Genomic DNA, 14,074 nt, shown 5'->3' on the forward strand with positions numbered 1-14,074 from the left:
AGTCGGCCAGGCTTTATAATCCTGGCTAATCTGAGTTTTCCAGTTGTACACAGTTCTAGACTTCTGCTTGGCTCTTAACTCCTCACCAAAGTATACCTTTCTGGTGTGTACCCTTTTGTACCTTTCTCCTCACTAATAACAGAGCTACACACACAGACATACATGCATACACATATGGGGTTTTGTGGGGTTTTAAAGATAAAAATGGATACATTCCTATGTACTCACTATACGTATTATACTACAATTATTTTTAACAGTAGTATACCATGGCCATTATGTCTTGCTAATAAATGAAGCTCTAATTCAGTCTTTTAAAACTGCTGCTCTATTCCATGCTATAGGTTTAACTTTATCTCTGTGGATAGACATTTAGGTTATATACAGTTTCTGCCTTTAAAAAAGAACAATGTTACAATAAGCATCATCATGCAGATTTGAAATAAAGTTGTAACAGAAATAACTATGTCACATGCTAAGCCACCTATTAATATTGGCCGTACTTGTATGAGGTTTAGAACTGCAGTCACGTGGCACATACAGCAGAGTTATGGAAACTAATCAGAATGATCTTTCCATGAATCTCTGTTCCTTGTCTCTGGATTGTGGTTCTCTGATGTTCCCACTGACAAACATATTTCTATGGGATTGTTAAGCGGATGAGTACACGGGAGTGGCAAGTAGGCAGCAGTGTGCCTGGGAAATATGGGAAAGGAAGAACTCTTGAGTTACCAGGCAGTGAACAGCCTCTTAAGAAATACTGAAAATTAGTTTAACAGTTAGCAAAAGCTAAAACTATGGGAAAATCCTTCAACATCAGAGTCAAAGGAAGGTCTTCATAGCCATTAAGGTCATTCTTAATTTTGCTTTCCTCATGTTTTTGCTTGAGTTGAGGCAGGAACCTTCTCTCAGACTTGACCTATACAATCCCCATCCATCCTTCAAAACCTTCAATATTACCTAATTCCTCTAGAAGCCACAAAACCTGGGATACAAGGTTCTGTAGTAATAGAGAGCTGTAACTGAATTATAACTCTACCACTGAATAGCTGGATACTTCTGTGAGTTTACTTAAATTCTCAAAGCTGCAGTTCTTCATTTGGGGCTTGATTTTAGATGCTGGAAAGGAGGTTTAGGAAGAACAGAGAGGTAGGTGGCAGGAGAACAGCCACCAGCTCAGGGAGCTTCAGGTGCTTCATATACTCTAATCGCCAGGACCTTTGAAATAGTAATTCCTGTTTTTTATTGTTAAGGCATTTTAGTGATTAGAATCATCTGATTTTGTTCAGTCCTCTCTGACCTAAGCTTTTGATTATTTAAATTAGTAGCTGTTTAATTTTGGTGGGATCTCAGATCGCTTTGATAATCTACAGAAAGCAGTGAGAAAGGCACACAGACGTCGACATACTAAACTTACATAACATTTCAGGGAGTTCAAGGATTGTTGAACATACCTGAAGTATTTTAAAGAGCTCCACGGCTTTAAAAACTATGTTTTCACAGAGCAGACGTAACATACTCCGTAAACAAAACCCCTGTAAGGAAGCTGAGTTACATCAAGTGCTTTGTGGGTCAGGGTGCAAAGTGAGTAACTGAACAGAAAATAAGGCAGGCACCTGCATTAAACTCTCCAGATACACAGACACTTGCACATATAAAAAGGTAAACAATTATATCAGTATTACATAAGCTAGTTATGTGGCTGAGGCAGTGTATCAGTCTGCATTTTATTAAACTAAATAACACCCAGCATTCTTGAATTTGAATGTTCTAGCAATGACGTTATCAATCTTTAGGATTTTCAAATGTTAAATCAAGCATTTCTGTATTTCAGAGTCATTTTTTACCTGAGGAAATTCAGATATTTTTTCATGGTGGTCTCTGTAGCACATTTGACATCAAAATTCAGAAAGTATCCTTGGTGTTTAAGTCCCTTTAGTCTTAGAGAAGACATTCACATTTCTGTTTGACATCTTTATTTGTCTTCCATAGTTGCCACCAGATATTTCAAATCACTTTCAAATTTCTTGATTTATAATTACAGTTCTCACCAAACCGAGACATGTTGGTAGCTTTACATATTTTATAAAACTACCTTAAGAGCCTTTAGTTCCTTTAAAATAAGATACCATGTGTCCAAATACAATTCTCAAAATGTTAAACATAGTTCTCAAAAAATAGGTACATGTCAAGATTTCATTTGACTCAAAGCCAATTCAAAACAGAGGAATATGCATTTACCTCTGTATCCATAGCTGTATCAAGTCTGTGTCTCTAAATATAAACTGTGGTACCAGTTCTGAGTGAGATCCGTTTTTCCTCTATCAATTATTTAATTTGCAGAATCCATTCATATTAAAAAAATCTATATCCCCAAGATTTCTAATAATGGACCTCCTTTTGTCCCTGTAACTTCAGGCTGATGGGTCTAAAACTTCAGCATATATCAGCCTCACCTAAAAGATTGCTGAGTGTCACCCCCAGGGTTTCTGTACATCTGGGGTGACACCTGGAAATTTGTGTTTCTGACTTCCCAGCTCATACTGCTGGTCCAGGTTCATACTTTGAGAACCACTGATTTAAGTAAAAGCTCTGCCTGAGAATCACGTGGGGCAGATTAAACCCCTAAAGAAGCCAGTGCAACCTCAGACTGGCTCTCTTGTTACCTCTTCTGTGTTACTCTCACTTCCTTCTCCTGTCTCCCTCTGTACCCACAAGACCCTGCACACTCAGCCTTACTCCAGGCATGCTCCTTATATCTGCACATCTCAAATCTCAAATAAGGGTCAAACTAAACTCCCCGAGTCCTCCCCACAGAGACCTGGCCTCCCTCTTCTTCTGTCCCATTTCTGTCAGTGATCTCAGTTTCACTCTGAGCCAGGGCTAGAATATACCACATCATGTGTTGTAAACTAGAATGTGCTTTTTATTTTTTTTTTTTTAATTATTATTGCCAGAGATTCTTTGAGTCGGGGACATGCTGGTACCTATGTAGAGAACTGACATGTAAATGACAGCCAGCTGCCAGCAGTTCTCCAGATTCATAAAGGGAAAGAGATTTCCCCAAAGGAGTCAGTGTTCCCAAGTTGCAGAATTTATGAATGTTTAACGGGAAAATTGAAAACCTCCTGGAAATTGTATGTGAGAGTTGTTATGTGAAATAATTCATTTCAAAGCAGATCCCATGTGTGTGTTTTCAGTGAAAAGTATGAGTTGGTCTCTCATCAGCACTTTGTGTAGGAAAGGATGCTCACCTTTAGAACCAGGGCGGAGTGTGGAGTGAGGGACGCCCCTCAGGTCGTTCAAATGGAGCCACGAGGATGTGTGTGTCTCTTTCCAGGACCATGAAACCTCCCTCCCCAGGGCACTCTCAGCCCAGAGACTCTCCCCACGGTGGTGCTTTCTAGACGGTGAGTGTTTCTGTATTTCCTTGAGTGGTGAGGGTCGGGGAAGCCACAGGGCAAGGCACTGATGAATAGAGTGGACTCCAGTTTTCCAAGATTATTCAGAAACTCTCCATGTGGCACCATGTAATTGGTATTTGCATCTCAAATGACGTGGACTTGATGTTACAACAGTTTCCTGAAATTACTTCCCTCAAAGCTAGTTGGTTAACTTTGGCCAAACTTCTCAGCCTCAAATTGCTTAAGATAACATCCCCCTTACAGTGCCCCTTTTCCTAAAACATGGCTAGTGCCTGTCTTCAGTTCAGGCCAGTAGATGGATTCCATCAACATGGGGTAGGTACCATGTTAGATGTTTGCATTTTATGGAACTTTCACATTATTTTCAGTAAAACCATCATTTCAGTATGAGGTATAAATTTTTGTGAAAGGGTAGGCATTTTCAGTTGCAGTCAAATCTGCTCTGCTGAGCATGAGATTTTGAATGCATAATAGGCCAGTTGTTTTCTGATTGTTAATGACCCAGTTTCCATCACTCCCTCCCTAGATGCTGCCTAATCCCACTTTTTTCTCCAGTTACCCATTTTACAGTACGTTCCTGCTTCTGTCGTCCCAGTGTATCTCTCTTGTCCATGTGGACAAATTGGCTTTCACTCTAGACCTTTCTTTTGTTTACCTGTGTGTGCATCTGAAAGGATATAAATGTGGAAAAGAGAATGACAGGATATGTGAGGGTATGAACGTTTTATGAAGATGAGCACTTGTATCTATATAAAATCTAACCCACATAAATCATGACATAGGTTTTCATTGCGGGCTTGTCAGCTGCCTCTGAAAATCATTGATACTGCTTTTCCTCCAGTTCCTTTATTCCCTAGTGATGAGAAACATAATCGATTTTTTTCTGAACCCACAGAGGAATAACTTACATTTAACAAAATTAAGAAAAATGTGTATGAATTGTTACCTACATACAGTCTTAAATAAAATTACAAGTATGGTTAATGGTCTTAACCTAGACATTAGTTTTACTCTAGAAATAGTTTCATTGAAAACATTTAAAAGGTGATTGCTGTCATGGTTAAAAGAACAAAGTACTGAAAGTCCTTCTCAGGCAGATTTTATTCCCTTGTTGCTTTTGGAGGGCAGGAGCCATGACTGTCTTGTTTCTTAGCTCATTTCCCTTGGAGAGAAGCTACTTGTTAAATATTTATGATTTTTGAATGATTATTTGTGTTTTGAGTTTTTCCCTCTAGTATTATGTACTTTGTAGAAAAATTAGTTTATATTTGGACCCTGTTAGATTTAAATGAGGAAGAACCTAATTCTTTTGAATATTAAGAATAATCAGATTAATTTCCAGAAACCCAAAGCCTGTCATTAAGGTTTGTTTTTTTCTCAAACTACAGATGCAGCCCCATCCCTTATAGGAGTGCGTCAATAAATTTTGTTGTTGCTGTTTTAGCTGTCTTCAGACAGGACTTTGGGGACTCAATTTTAAAGTGAAATGATTCCTTTAATACCAGGTGTGGTCCCTGGCTCTGCATCTTCAAGCTGTTTTCCAAAATGAGCATCACTTCCTCGGGAAGTCAGGCTACCTCCAGTTTTTTTCTAGCTTTATTGACTTGATAAATACCTATTGAGTCCCAGCTCTTTTTAAGGTTCTATGCTAATACCTGGAGGTTAGAATAATAAATGAAACACAGACCTTTAAAGAGGCAGACATGTTAGTCTCAGAGTTTTCTGTGAAGGTAGTTGCCGTAAGAAGTGTACACAAAAGGCAAGTGTGCATACAGGAGGGAGCAACAGCTTCTGTGTGGGGCAGGGAGGTGGGGCTGAGGGAGGGTCGCACAGAAGAGGTGAGTTAGGGAGGCGTATGTAATGGCTTTCTTAGCAGTGGGATGGCAGGGGCAGAGGCATGAAGTCCTGAGTTTTTCTAAATAGATTTCAGGAGTGGCCAGTAGTCCAGCAGGTTTTTGACTGTCATAGGAGGAGAGAAGGTTGTAAATCGGGTGCCAGATCACAGGACTCTTTAAATGCCATATGCGTTTTTTTTTTCCCTAGCAACTTCTGCTGATCGCTTTTATCGAATAGACAGATCTCAGGTAAGTTTTCTTGAGGCTATTTATAAAAGTGAAAAATTCCCAAGTAAATATACTTGATTGGTAAGTAATCTTACACATTTTTTTAAACTAAAACACCTTAAATTCTGGAAGGGTACTCACAGTCTCAGCCAGGAACTTTTTGGTTGTCTTCACATGTTTTGTGATTTGTGGACACAAGGTAATAAGGCTTAATTAACCTTGAAAATGAAGACAGAAAATAAGTAGGCGTGTAGATTTTGTCATCAGCCTGCACTCCAGATTTTCATCACATGGCTACTTTTCTTGCTTCTTAGCCAAATTTTATGCATTATAAAGTTTATTTCTGGTTAGCAAATTTGACACCTTTGAGTTTGTGTGTGTATAGATAGACAGACAGACAGACAGAACTTAGTTTTAACTCCCCACTTCCAGAATGAGAAAAAAGATGCTTCTGCTCAATGCTAACAAGTGCTCCCACTGTCCATGTTCTCCTGAAAAACTTAGTACAGAATGGAAGCCAGGGATAAAACCAGTTGTCAGTCATGCCACTCAGCTGTGACCGGATCCTGGGGGTGGAAGTCCAGGTCATCGCACACACACACACTGGCCCAAGGTGCGTTCTTTGATAGTTTTTGGGCAGAAGAGGCAGGAGCATCTCTGGTTACACCTATCAGGATCCTGGTCAGAGAGTCCCAAACCAAGAGGGACTCAACTCTCCGCCTCATCAGCCTCTTGCTGCGTGTTGCTTCAAGGAGGGATGTCCACTGGTCAGGCCTCTTGAAAATATACTGTGGTCATTCTGTGTCACAAAATTTCATTATTCCTCAAGACCAAGCAGGCTTTGTTTTGTTATTTCTTCAGATAATGCATTTGAACATTCCATTAATCATCTGACAGACTTCTTTTTCTTCCTTAGGAACATTTGCACTTTGTGATGGAGATTTCGCAAGATGAGATTTTTATTCTGGACCCAGATATGGTGTTATCCCAGCAGGCGGGGACGCCTCCAGGAATGCCTGATCTGGTGGTGGAGCAAGCCTCAGGGTGAGTGGGCTTCTTCCCTGGTGCTGTGGTGGTGAGGCTGGCCGCAGGGGTCATCCATGTCTGGGTTGGCCTTGCACTTGACATTTCTAATGCAATCAAACTATTTTGAAATAGGGCTTCCTGTGTCTCCTTAGAAGACAGTGTAGCTGGTTCCATTACAAGTCTGACCGAGGAAGGGCTGGCTGCAATGACTCTTTCCCACCCAGATCCATATCATGTCTGAGCCTCCTCTACCCGCCACACCCACACCTCCTGCCAAACTAGAAACCACTAGTACTTGCGTTTGTGCATGTGCATCTGTCATGCCTGTATTAAAAGTAAAAACTGACCCTGGTGGTTTGACGATTATTTTTCTTTCCCTCCTTCACTTCCTCCTCCTCCTCCTTTTTTTTTTTTTTGCAATATTTAGGCAGCCTGAGACAAGTAGATTATACAACAATAACTATGAAATATCAGAGAATTATTATGAGCCACATAGTGTCCTAAAGGCCTTTCTTATATCCCTGTTACTTCAAAGTGACTTACTCATCTTAAGTCTCTGTCCTTATTTCCTCATCTGTAAAAATGGAGGGGATAATACCTACTTTGAAAATTAAATGAATTAATATATGGAAAATTAGGGTAGTCTGTGGCACTTGGTAGACACTCATTCCATATTATGTTATTGAAATCATCATCATCATTTCAAAGTGACTGCAGATTTGGTGCTGTTACTATCTGTCCATAGATAACAAAATTGAGTTTTTGTAACTTAGCCAATATTACACAGAAAATAAAAGGGAAAAGTTGAGATTTATTCCCAGGTTTTCTGATGCTAGAGTCCATGCCTGTTTTAACCACCATGTTGAACCATTGAAATAGCAGTATTTCTAAATTATTTCAAAAATTCAAAAAGATTTATTTAGAGAGCTGTGTGTGTGTGTGCACGCCAGACACTAGTATAAGTACTTGGGATACAACAGTGCGGAAATAAAAACACAAGAATCTTTGCCCTTGTGAAGTCTAATAAACTTCAGTGGTTTCCTCATAGATGGAGGTGATACAGTTAAGACGAGGATTTCCCTGGGAAACACACACACGTGCACTTAGGTGGCATTTGCAAGTTGCACCCGTACTTATGCAGCACTAACAGACGTGTTCACATGCAGTAGCCCTCGTCCTTGTTCAAGCCCGTTCACTTATTTGACCGTTGCTGATACTTCTGAGTCACCCTGAGAAAGAGCAGCCTAAACCTGGGGCTGACTTTGGATGCTTGACTGTCAGGTGCTCTTCTTCCTCGCAGAATGACAGACTGGTGGAATCCCGCCCTCCGGAAACGCATGCTCAGTGACAGCGGGCTGGGAATGATAACTCCGCACTATGAAGACTCGGATCTGACAGATTTCAGCCACTCCCGAGGGCTACAGTAAGAGTTCTCTCTCTCTCTCTCTTCTTCTCCTGGGTGCCACCGTGATTGCTGGGCGAGGGTTCTGTGGGGTGTTCACCAATGGGAAGGCGTCTCTGTTGAGTGATGCTCAAGCCATCTCCTGACTGTGGTTTGGCATTTTGTCCACCTTGCTCACTGAACCCACCCCCAAGCTCTTGACGGAGCCTCACTTTCCGTTTCTCTTGCTCCTGAGCCTCAGCGAGTCCTTGGATGTGGATATGTAATTACTCTGAACCTCACTTGTGTTTGCTTTACTGGAATCCAGTGTTGACCAGATGCCTGTGTTTGCCACATCATGGGGACGTGCGTGGGAGTGACTGTGAATGGTTTGGAAGTGACGTTGAGTATTTTATTTGTGTGAACATTTTGACTTGCTGCTATAGGTCTGTTTCATTCGTCTCCTGTTCTGAGCCTCTGGATGTGATAAGTGTGATTGCCAGATGGTTTTGCTGGCAAACCTGCAGAGCCGTGGGTGCCGGGTTTTAGTCTCTCTGGGTAGACGATGCTGCATTTGTTCATCGGTCAGAAGAGCAGGTGTGCTTTCTTCCGAGGGCTGATCATGGCTGGAAAGTAGGATGAATGTTGAATTTTGCAGCAGGATTAGTACACTCGTGTCCAGCGAATCCTCTGTCCTGTTACCCTCCCTGCAGGAACAGGAGGTGCACCCTGTGGTCACAGACACAATTATTTGCACCCACGGTTTGACTTTAGGCCGGTCACCCTATCTCAGAGGCTATATAAGTTCACTGTAACTCATGAGATCAGGCTGGTTTCCAGTCCTATTCAAGGTCCTAATCAAATAGGGATGGTGGCCTTGTAGCTATGTGGTCTTACCATTTTTACTAAATAACAAAATTACTAAGAGTCTTAGAAGCCCAGGGTTAACTGAAGAGGCAAGACAATGCATTGTTTCTAAAGGAAGACCAGAAGCAATTTCGGTATGACAAAGGGGAGAAAAATGAGAAATCTGAAGCTAATTATTTCTCTGGTAAAAGTTCTACTCAGGACACCCCAAGGGCAAAAGGTGACTTCGTTTTAGTTGCTTCTCTGTATTACCTCTTACTTTGTGGTGTGAGGAGTGGAAAGGAAAAAGTGAGTTACTATGGATTTTCCTTTTTAATTAAACCGTGGTGTTAGTTTCTGATGGTGTTTTGATTGCTTACAATTCAGGGTGTTTTTTCATTTCTCTTGTATACGGAATTGAGGCTTGTGAACCAGGCTGAGTCAGTCACCTGCTGATGGCTGAAAAAGTGGTCATCTAGCTTCTGTAGGTTTATTTGAAAATTAGGGTTTTAATTAGCTGTAGAAGTAGAAATTCAGCCTAGGCAAACCCAGTGAGTGCTTCAGTTCTTACATCCAGGCTATTTCCAAGAAGTGGGGTGTGAGCTCGGTCTGGTTTCCTGTACCCTGATTTTTCTCTATATAGTATATTAATGTACATATCATGATATGTGAGATTGTTTCTAAGATAGTAAATATTCTTTCCAAGGATCAAAAATAAATGTACCACATTATGTAATAGCCAAGTTCTTAAAACGCTTTATCAAAAATCAACTCTTATTTTTTATTTGGGTTTTATTATCCTTTCAAGGATTTGTCTTAATTTTTTGATCTTCACTTGGCAGCTGCTAGTTTTCCTGGTTATTTATACTACCTTAGCTCTTAAATGTCCCAGAGCAGCTGACTCCCTTTTAAAAAAATTTTCAGCCAAGTCACTTAGAAAATAAAGTAACATTCAAACATTCAGCTTTGAGTCTTTCTAGCTGAATCTCCAGACACTGTGCAACAGAGACAAGCTGTCCCCACTGGGTTCAGTTTAAATCCCTGACTCACAGAATATGTGAGCCAAATACAATGGTGGTTTTAAGTCACTTAAAAAAGTAAATACTTTACCTTACTCAGTTTGTCTTGTTAATTCTGAAAATTTTGTGTGTGTTCATTAATTCCTTAGGAAGAACGGCTCCTTATTTACTTCAGAGATCATCTCTGATACAAACAGCTATAACTGAGGTTATAAAATAATGCAATGATGTAATAAATCTATATTTCATATAAATATGTAACATATAATAAGGTCGGTAACAGCTCATATTGATACTTGCTACGTGCTTTATACTGTAGTCAAATTATCTTTAATTCTCTCAACAACTTTTAAATCTCACCGTTGCTTAACAGGTGAGTAAACTGAAGCTCACAGAGTTTAAAATATTCATCTGAGGTCACTCAGGATAACGAGTGTGGGGATTGTGGTTTGAATCCTAACTCTGTGCTTTTCCGTCGTGCCGCAGGGTCTTCCCGTAGGGCCAGTGCAAAGGCCCCAGAAAGATTTAATTTGGTATCTACTTTTTAAAGCATTTATAAAATGAAAAATTCTACACTAGAGGGAGACTATGCATATTAAATATATACGGCTGAAAATTTACTCACAAGGAAATGTGGTTGAGAATTAATTTTAAAGCATTTGTTTTTGTTCTTTAAAAAAGATTGAAACAAAAAATAAAGATAGGCTTTTATTTAAACATTATTAAATATATATTAAGTGCCCCAACTTAAATAAGCATAAACATTATAGGAAAAACACTAAGATGCCAAGCAGCCTGAAATACCATGTTGCTGTTTGCATTAGGCCTTTCTATCTGTGCCAGCATACTCAGTAGTACAATACATACTGCTTTATGAGATTTTTGCTTTATATTATCTTTTTACTTTTTAATCACCTGCATTGTACAATGCATACACTTTTAGAACTTGCCACTTCATGCAGCATATTTTTAAAGTTCATTCATATTGATGTATTTATAGATTTTAAGTCATTTTGTTTGGTACAGAATATTTTCATTGTACAAATATGCCATAACTTATTCCTCCATTTTGATACTGAGTTCTAATATTTTATTATTTAAAAACACAGTGAAAATCCTGCTGCACGTCTCCATCCATGTCGCAGAGTCTGTATGCAGCTTCAGCTCTGCTCAGTGTTGCACAGTTTACTTTCCCATTAGGAACACTTAAGAATCAGTATGTGAAAGGGCCTGAAGCATTGCTGTCATGTTCTAGGTATTTCTAGGCATCAGCTGCTTTCAGCTTTAAAACCCAGTCAACTTGGAGATAGGAAAAGTTCAATTTTAACATTCTGTTTACAATGTTAAATTAACGTACTCTAAAAAAAGGGGGGGGTGGATTTGAAATTCTTAGACCTGAGAATACTATTTATCAGAATTTGCAGGAAACTGCTGAAGTGGTATTCACAGAATGACTTATGACTCTAAATATTTATCAAGAGAGAAATGATTGTATACAAATAAAGCATTCCATTTGATAAACTGGAAAAAGAATCCTACAGTGGAGACCAGAGAAACAAGAGGGAAGAGAAATAATACAGACAAAATAAATGATTAACCAAGAATAAAAATTTTGAAAATTTGTTCTTTAAAAAGGTAAATGAGAGACAAAATTCTGAGATGATTAATTAAAAAAATATATGGGAGGTAGAAAAGAATGTAACTACAACGCCTTCCCAGCTCATGCTCCCTCCATGGCACCCAGTCAGTGTCTGTCAAGAGACCCGTCCCCCTCTGAGCTCCACCTGATCCAGCACCCACCCCCACCTGCCCTGGGTGGTTGGGGCTCCTCATGGTTTTCTTAGTTTCACCTTAAGCTTCTGAGAGCCATCAACCTCCGTCCAATTTCAGGGAGAGCAGACAGAATGAACAAACAGAATGAATTAGACTTCTGTTATTACTGGAAATGGTTACATTTATATTAAAATTCCATTTAGGTACATTACAATTTATGGAGAAGGATGTATACAGTCGTCCCTTGGTATCCACGGGGACTTGGTTCCAGGACCGAAATCCATAGATGCTCAAGTCCTATAGTCAGCCCTCTGTATCTGCAGCTGTGCATCCACAGATTCAACCATGCATCATAAACGTAGTACACGATCCACAATTGGTGGACTCTGCAGATTTGGAACTCACAGCTATGGAGGGCCAACTGTGTGTATATACATAACACGCTATACACACACACACACACACACACACATATATATATATATGTAGTGTGTTTGTATGTATATAATAGCTTTATTACCCTCTTGTCTTCAGCTATTTCCTTTACCCAGTTTTTTTTTGGGGGGGTGGACTTAAGGTGATAGCCTGACTCTAACATATGTAGATGTTCCGTGTGTGTGTGTGTGTGTGTGTGTGTGTGTGTGTGTGTGTGTGTTGTCTACTTATGCACCGGTCGCCTCGGGGAGAGTACAATTCCGAAGAAGGATATACAACACATACAGGGTTGTGTTGTGTGAACACACAAATCCTGTGAACAGGATTTGAACACAGTAAAAAACAATCTTTAAGAACTGATTTTGAAATAAATTGGTGAGAGGTGGCTGACTCACATTGTTACTGCTAGGACTATAATGAGTTTGTCTTTAAGTTGAAAAAAAAATGTTCAGTGTCTAAGAAAGTACTAGTGAAATAACATGTTTCTGGAGTTGTAAGTTGTTCTCATCACTACTTGTACCACCGCAATTCATAACAAGACTATTTCATTTTGGCAGAAGATTCATAAGGAAGTCATTAACTAAAAATTTAGCAGACAGAATCTGAGCCCTGAGGAAAACTTTTCCTGACTTAAGGATCTAGAAGATAAAAATAAATAGGCACTGAGTGAAAACTCTGGTTTATTCTTTCTAAGTTATCTTTGAGGAAAGGACAGACTTAGCGCTGAGTCAGGTGGGTTAAGGGGAAACAGGTAAACGGACTGGGAAGGATTCTTTAGTCTCTGAATATGAATAATCTTCTCTAGTTCTTATATTTTGGGGGGTTTATGCAAAACTCCTAAAATTGACTGCAGATGATGCACTTTTTCTTAGTATCTCCAAGTCCTGAGCCCTGAAGAGTGAAGGTGAAGGTCACACAGGTCAAAATAAAAGTTCTTCCCATGGAACTAAGATGCTGGGGAGACAGCGCGGGGAACCATCCAAAGGCAGACATTCAATGCAGACATCTGTGCTCCGCGGTCTGTCACCTGTTTAGCTAAAGCAGGGCTGATGGCTTTTCCTGATGGGTAGAACATTTCTGCCTCCAGGAAGAGACAAGTGTTATCAAAAGTTGAACTGTAATGTATCTGGTCTGATTTATGATTTCAATGGAATTCTAAGAAATGGGTTGTGCCATTCAGATAGTCATTCATTTATTGAGGTAATGTATATTGTGCATCATCTAGGTAGGAGCAATATATACATCTGGGCATTGGTGACATACAACTAAATGAGAAAGTATTGTCTTTGAAGAACTCCTATTTAAAGGGTGAACATTACATAAACCAGTGATAAGTGTGATAATGGATAATATGCATAAAGTGCTTTGGAAATGAGGAAAAAGAATTTGCTGCTTCCAGTTTTCACATGAAAATGATGAGTATTTAAAGAATTAATGAAAACGCAAGCCTCAAAGGAAAAAAAGGGGGCTTTTAAAGGGCTCTGTGCTTATTTTCTTCAGCTTTGGTCCATGGACAGATAAGTGTCTGCTTTTCATCATTATGTAACCAGAAATGCCTCTCAAATAACTGAGTGTATTCTATGGCAGTCTGACGTCACTCCACCTGATGTGTGCTTAAGGAAGCTGGTACAGCTGGCAGATTCTTTAGGGATATCCCAAACCCCTCATAATACTGTAAACTGAACTGTGGACCTTTTCAGTGTGGCCTACAATTCTGAACCACCCTACCAAGAAGATATCCCTGAAACCTCCCCTCTTCCAAAAACTCAGAAGTTCTGGGCTGAACATAGGAGTAATAGCTTCGTGCCTCTCTTGTATTCAGCTGTTTGCTTACCCAGTTTCTTCCTGGAACATTAGGTGATGGTCTGACTCTAATAAAAAAGAAAATTGTGCTTATTGTCAAAGCTCTAGGTTTGCAACAGGCAGGCAGACCTCCTGGGCAGTGATTTTGGTTGTGGAAATAGCCTTCGAGCATCACAGTCAGATAAGAGGGAGAAAATTAATCTTAGTGGGCTCCAGGTTTTGCTGGACTGTGTCTTAGAGATGAAATCAGTGCTGTCAGGATAGAGACGGTCCCTGGCATCTGCGTCACTCAGACAGTTGGGT

The 14,074-nt window shown here is 39.9% G+C and overlaps 1 protein-coding gene across 10 annotated transcripts in view; it reads left to right on the forward strand.

The window, feature by feature from the left end:
• DGKI (diacylglycerol kinase iota) overlaps nt 1–14,074 on the forward strand; it is a 261,990-nt gene that overhangs the window by 190,411 nt on the left and 57,505 nt on the right. For 9 of the 10 annotated variants that reach the window (XR_012074228.1, XM_072964373.1, XM_072964375.1 and 6 more), the window contains 4 exons: nt 3,341–3,410; nt 5,469–5,509; nt 6,405–6,532; nt 7,815–7,937. Coding sequence is in view for 9 of the 10 variants with exons in the window: in XM_072964373.1 (XP_072820474.1) it covers nt 3,341–3,410; nt 5,469–5,509; nt 6,405–6,532; nt 7,815–7,937 (362 nt within the window). In the remaining variant the exon portion in view is untranslated. Of the gene's footprint in view, nt 1–3,340; nt 3,411–5,468; nt 5,510–6,404; nt 6,533–7,814; nt 7,938–9,909; nt 10,000–14,074 lie in introns of those variants that run through there. The other variant, XM_072964380.1, reaches the window with a different exon arrangement.

Source organism: Vicugna pacos, chromosome 7 (genome assembly GCF_048564905.1).
Source record: "Vicugna pacos chromosome 7, VicPac4, whole genome shotgun sequence".
NCBI lineage: Eukaryota > Metazoa > Chordata > Mammalia > Artiodactyla > Camelidae > Vicugna > Vicugna pacos.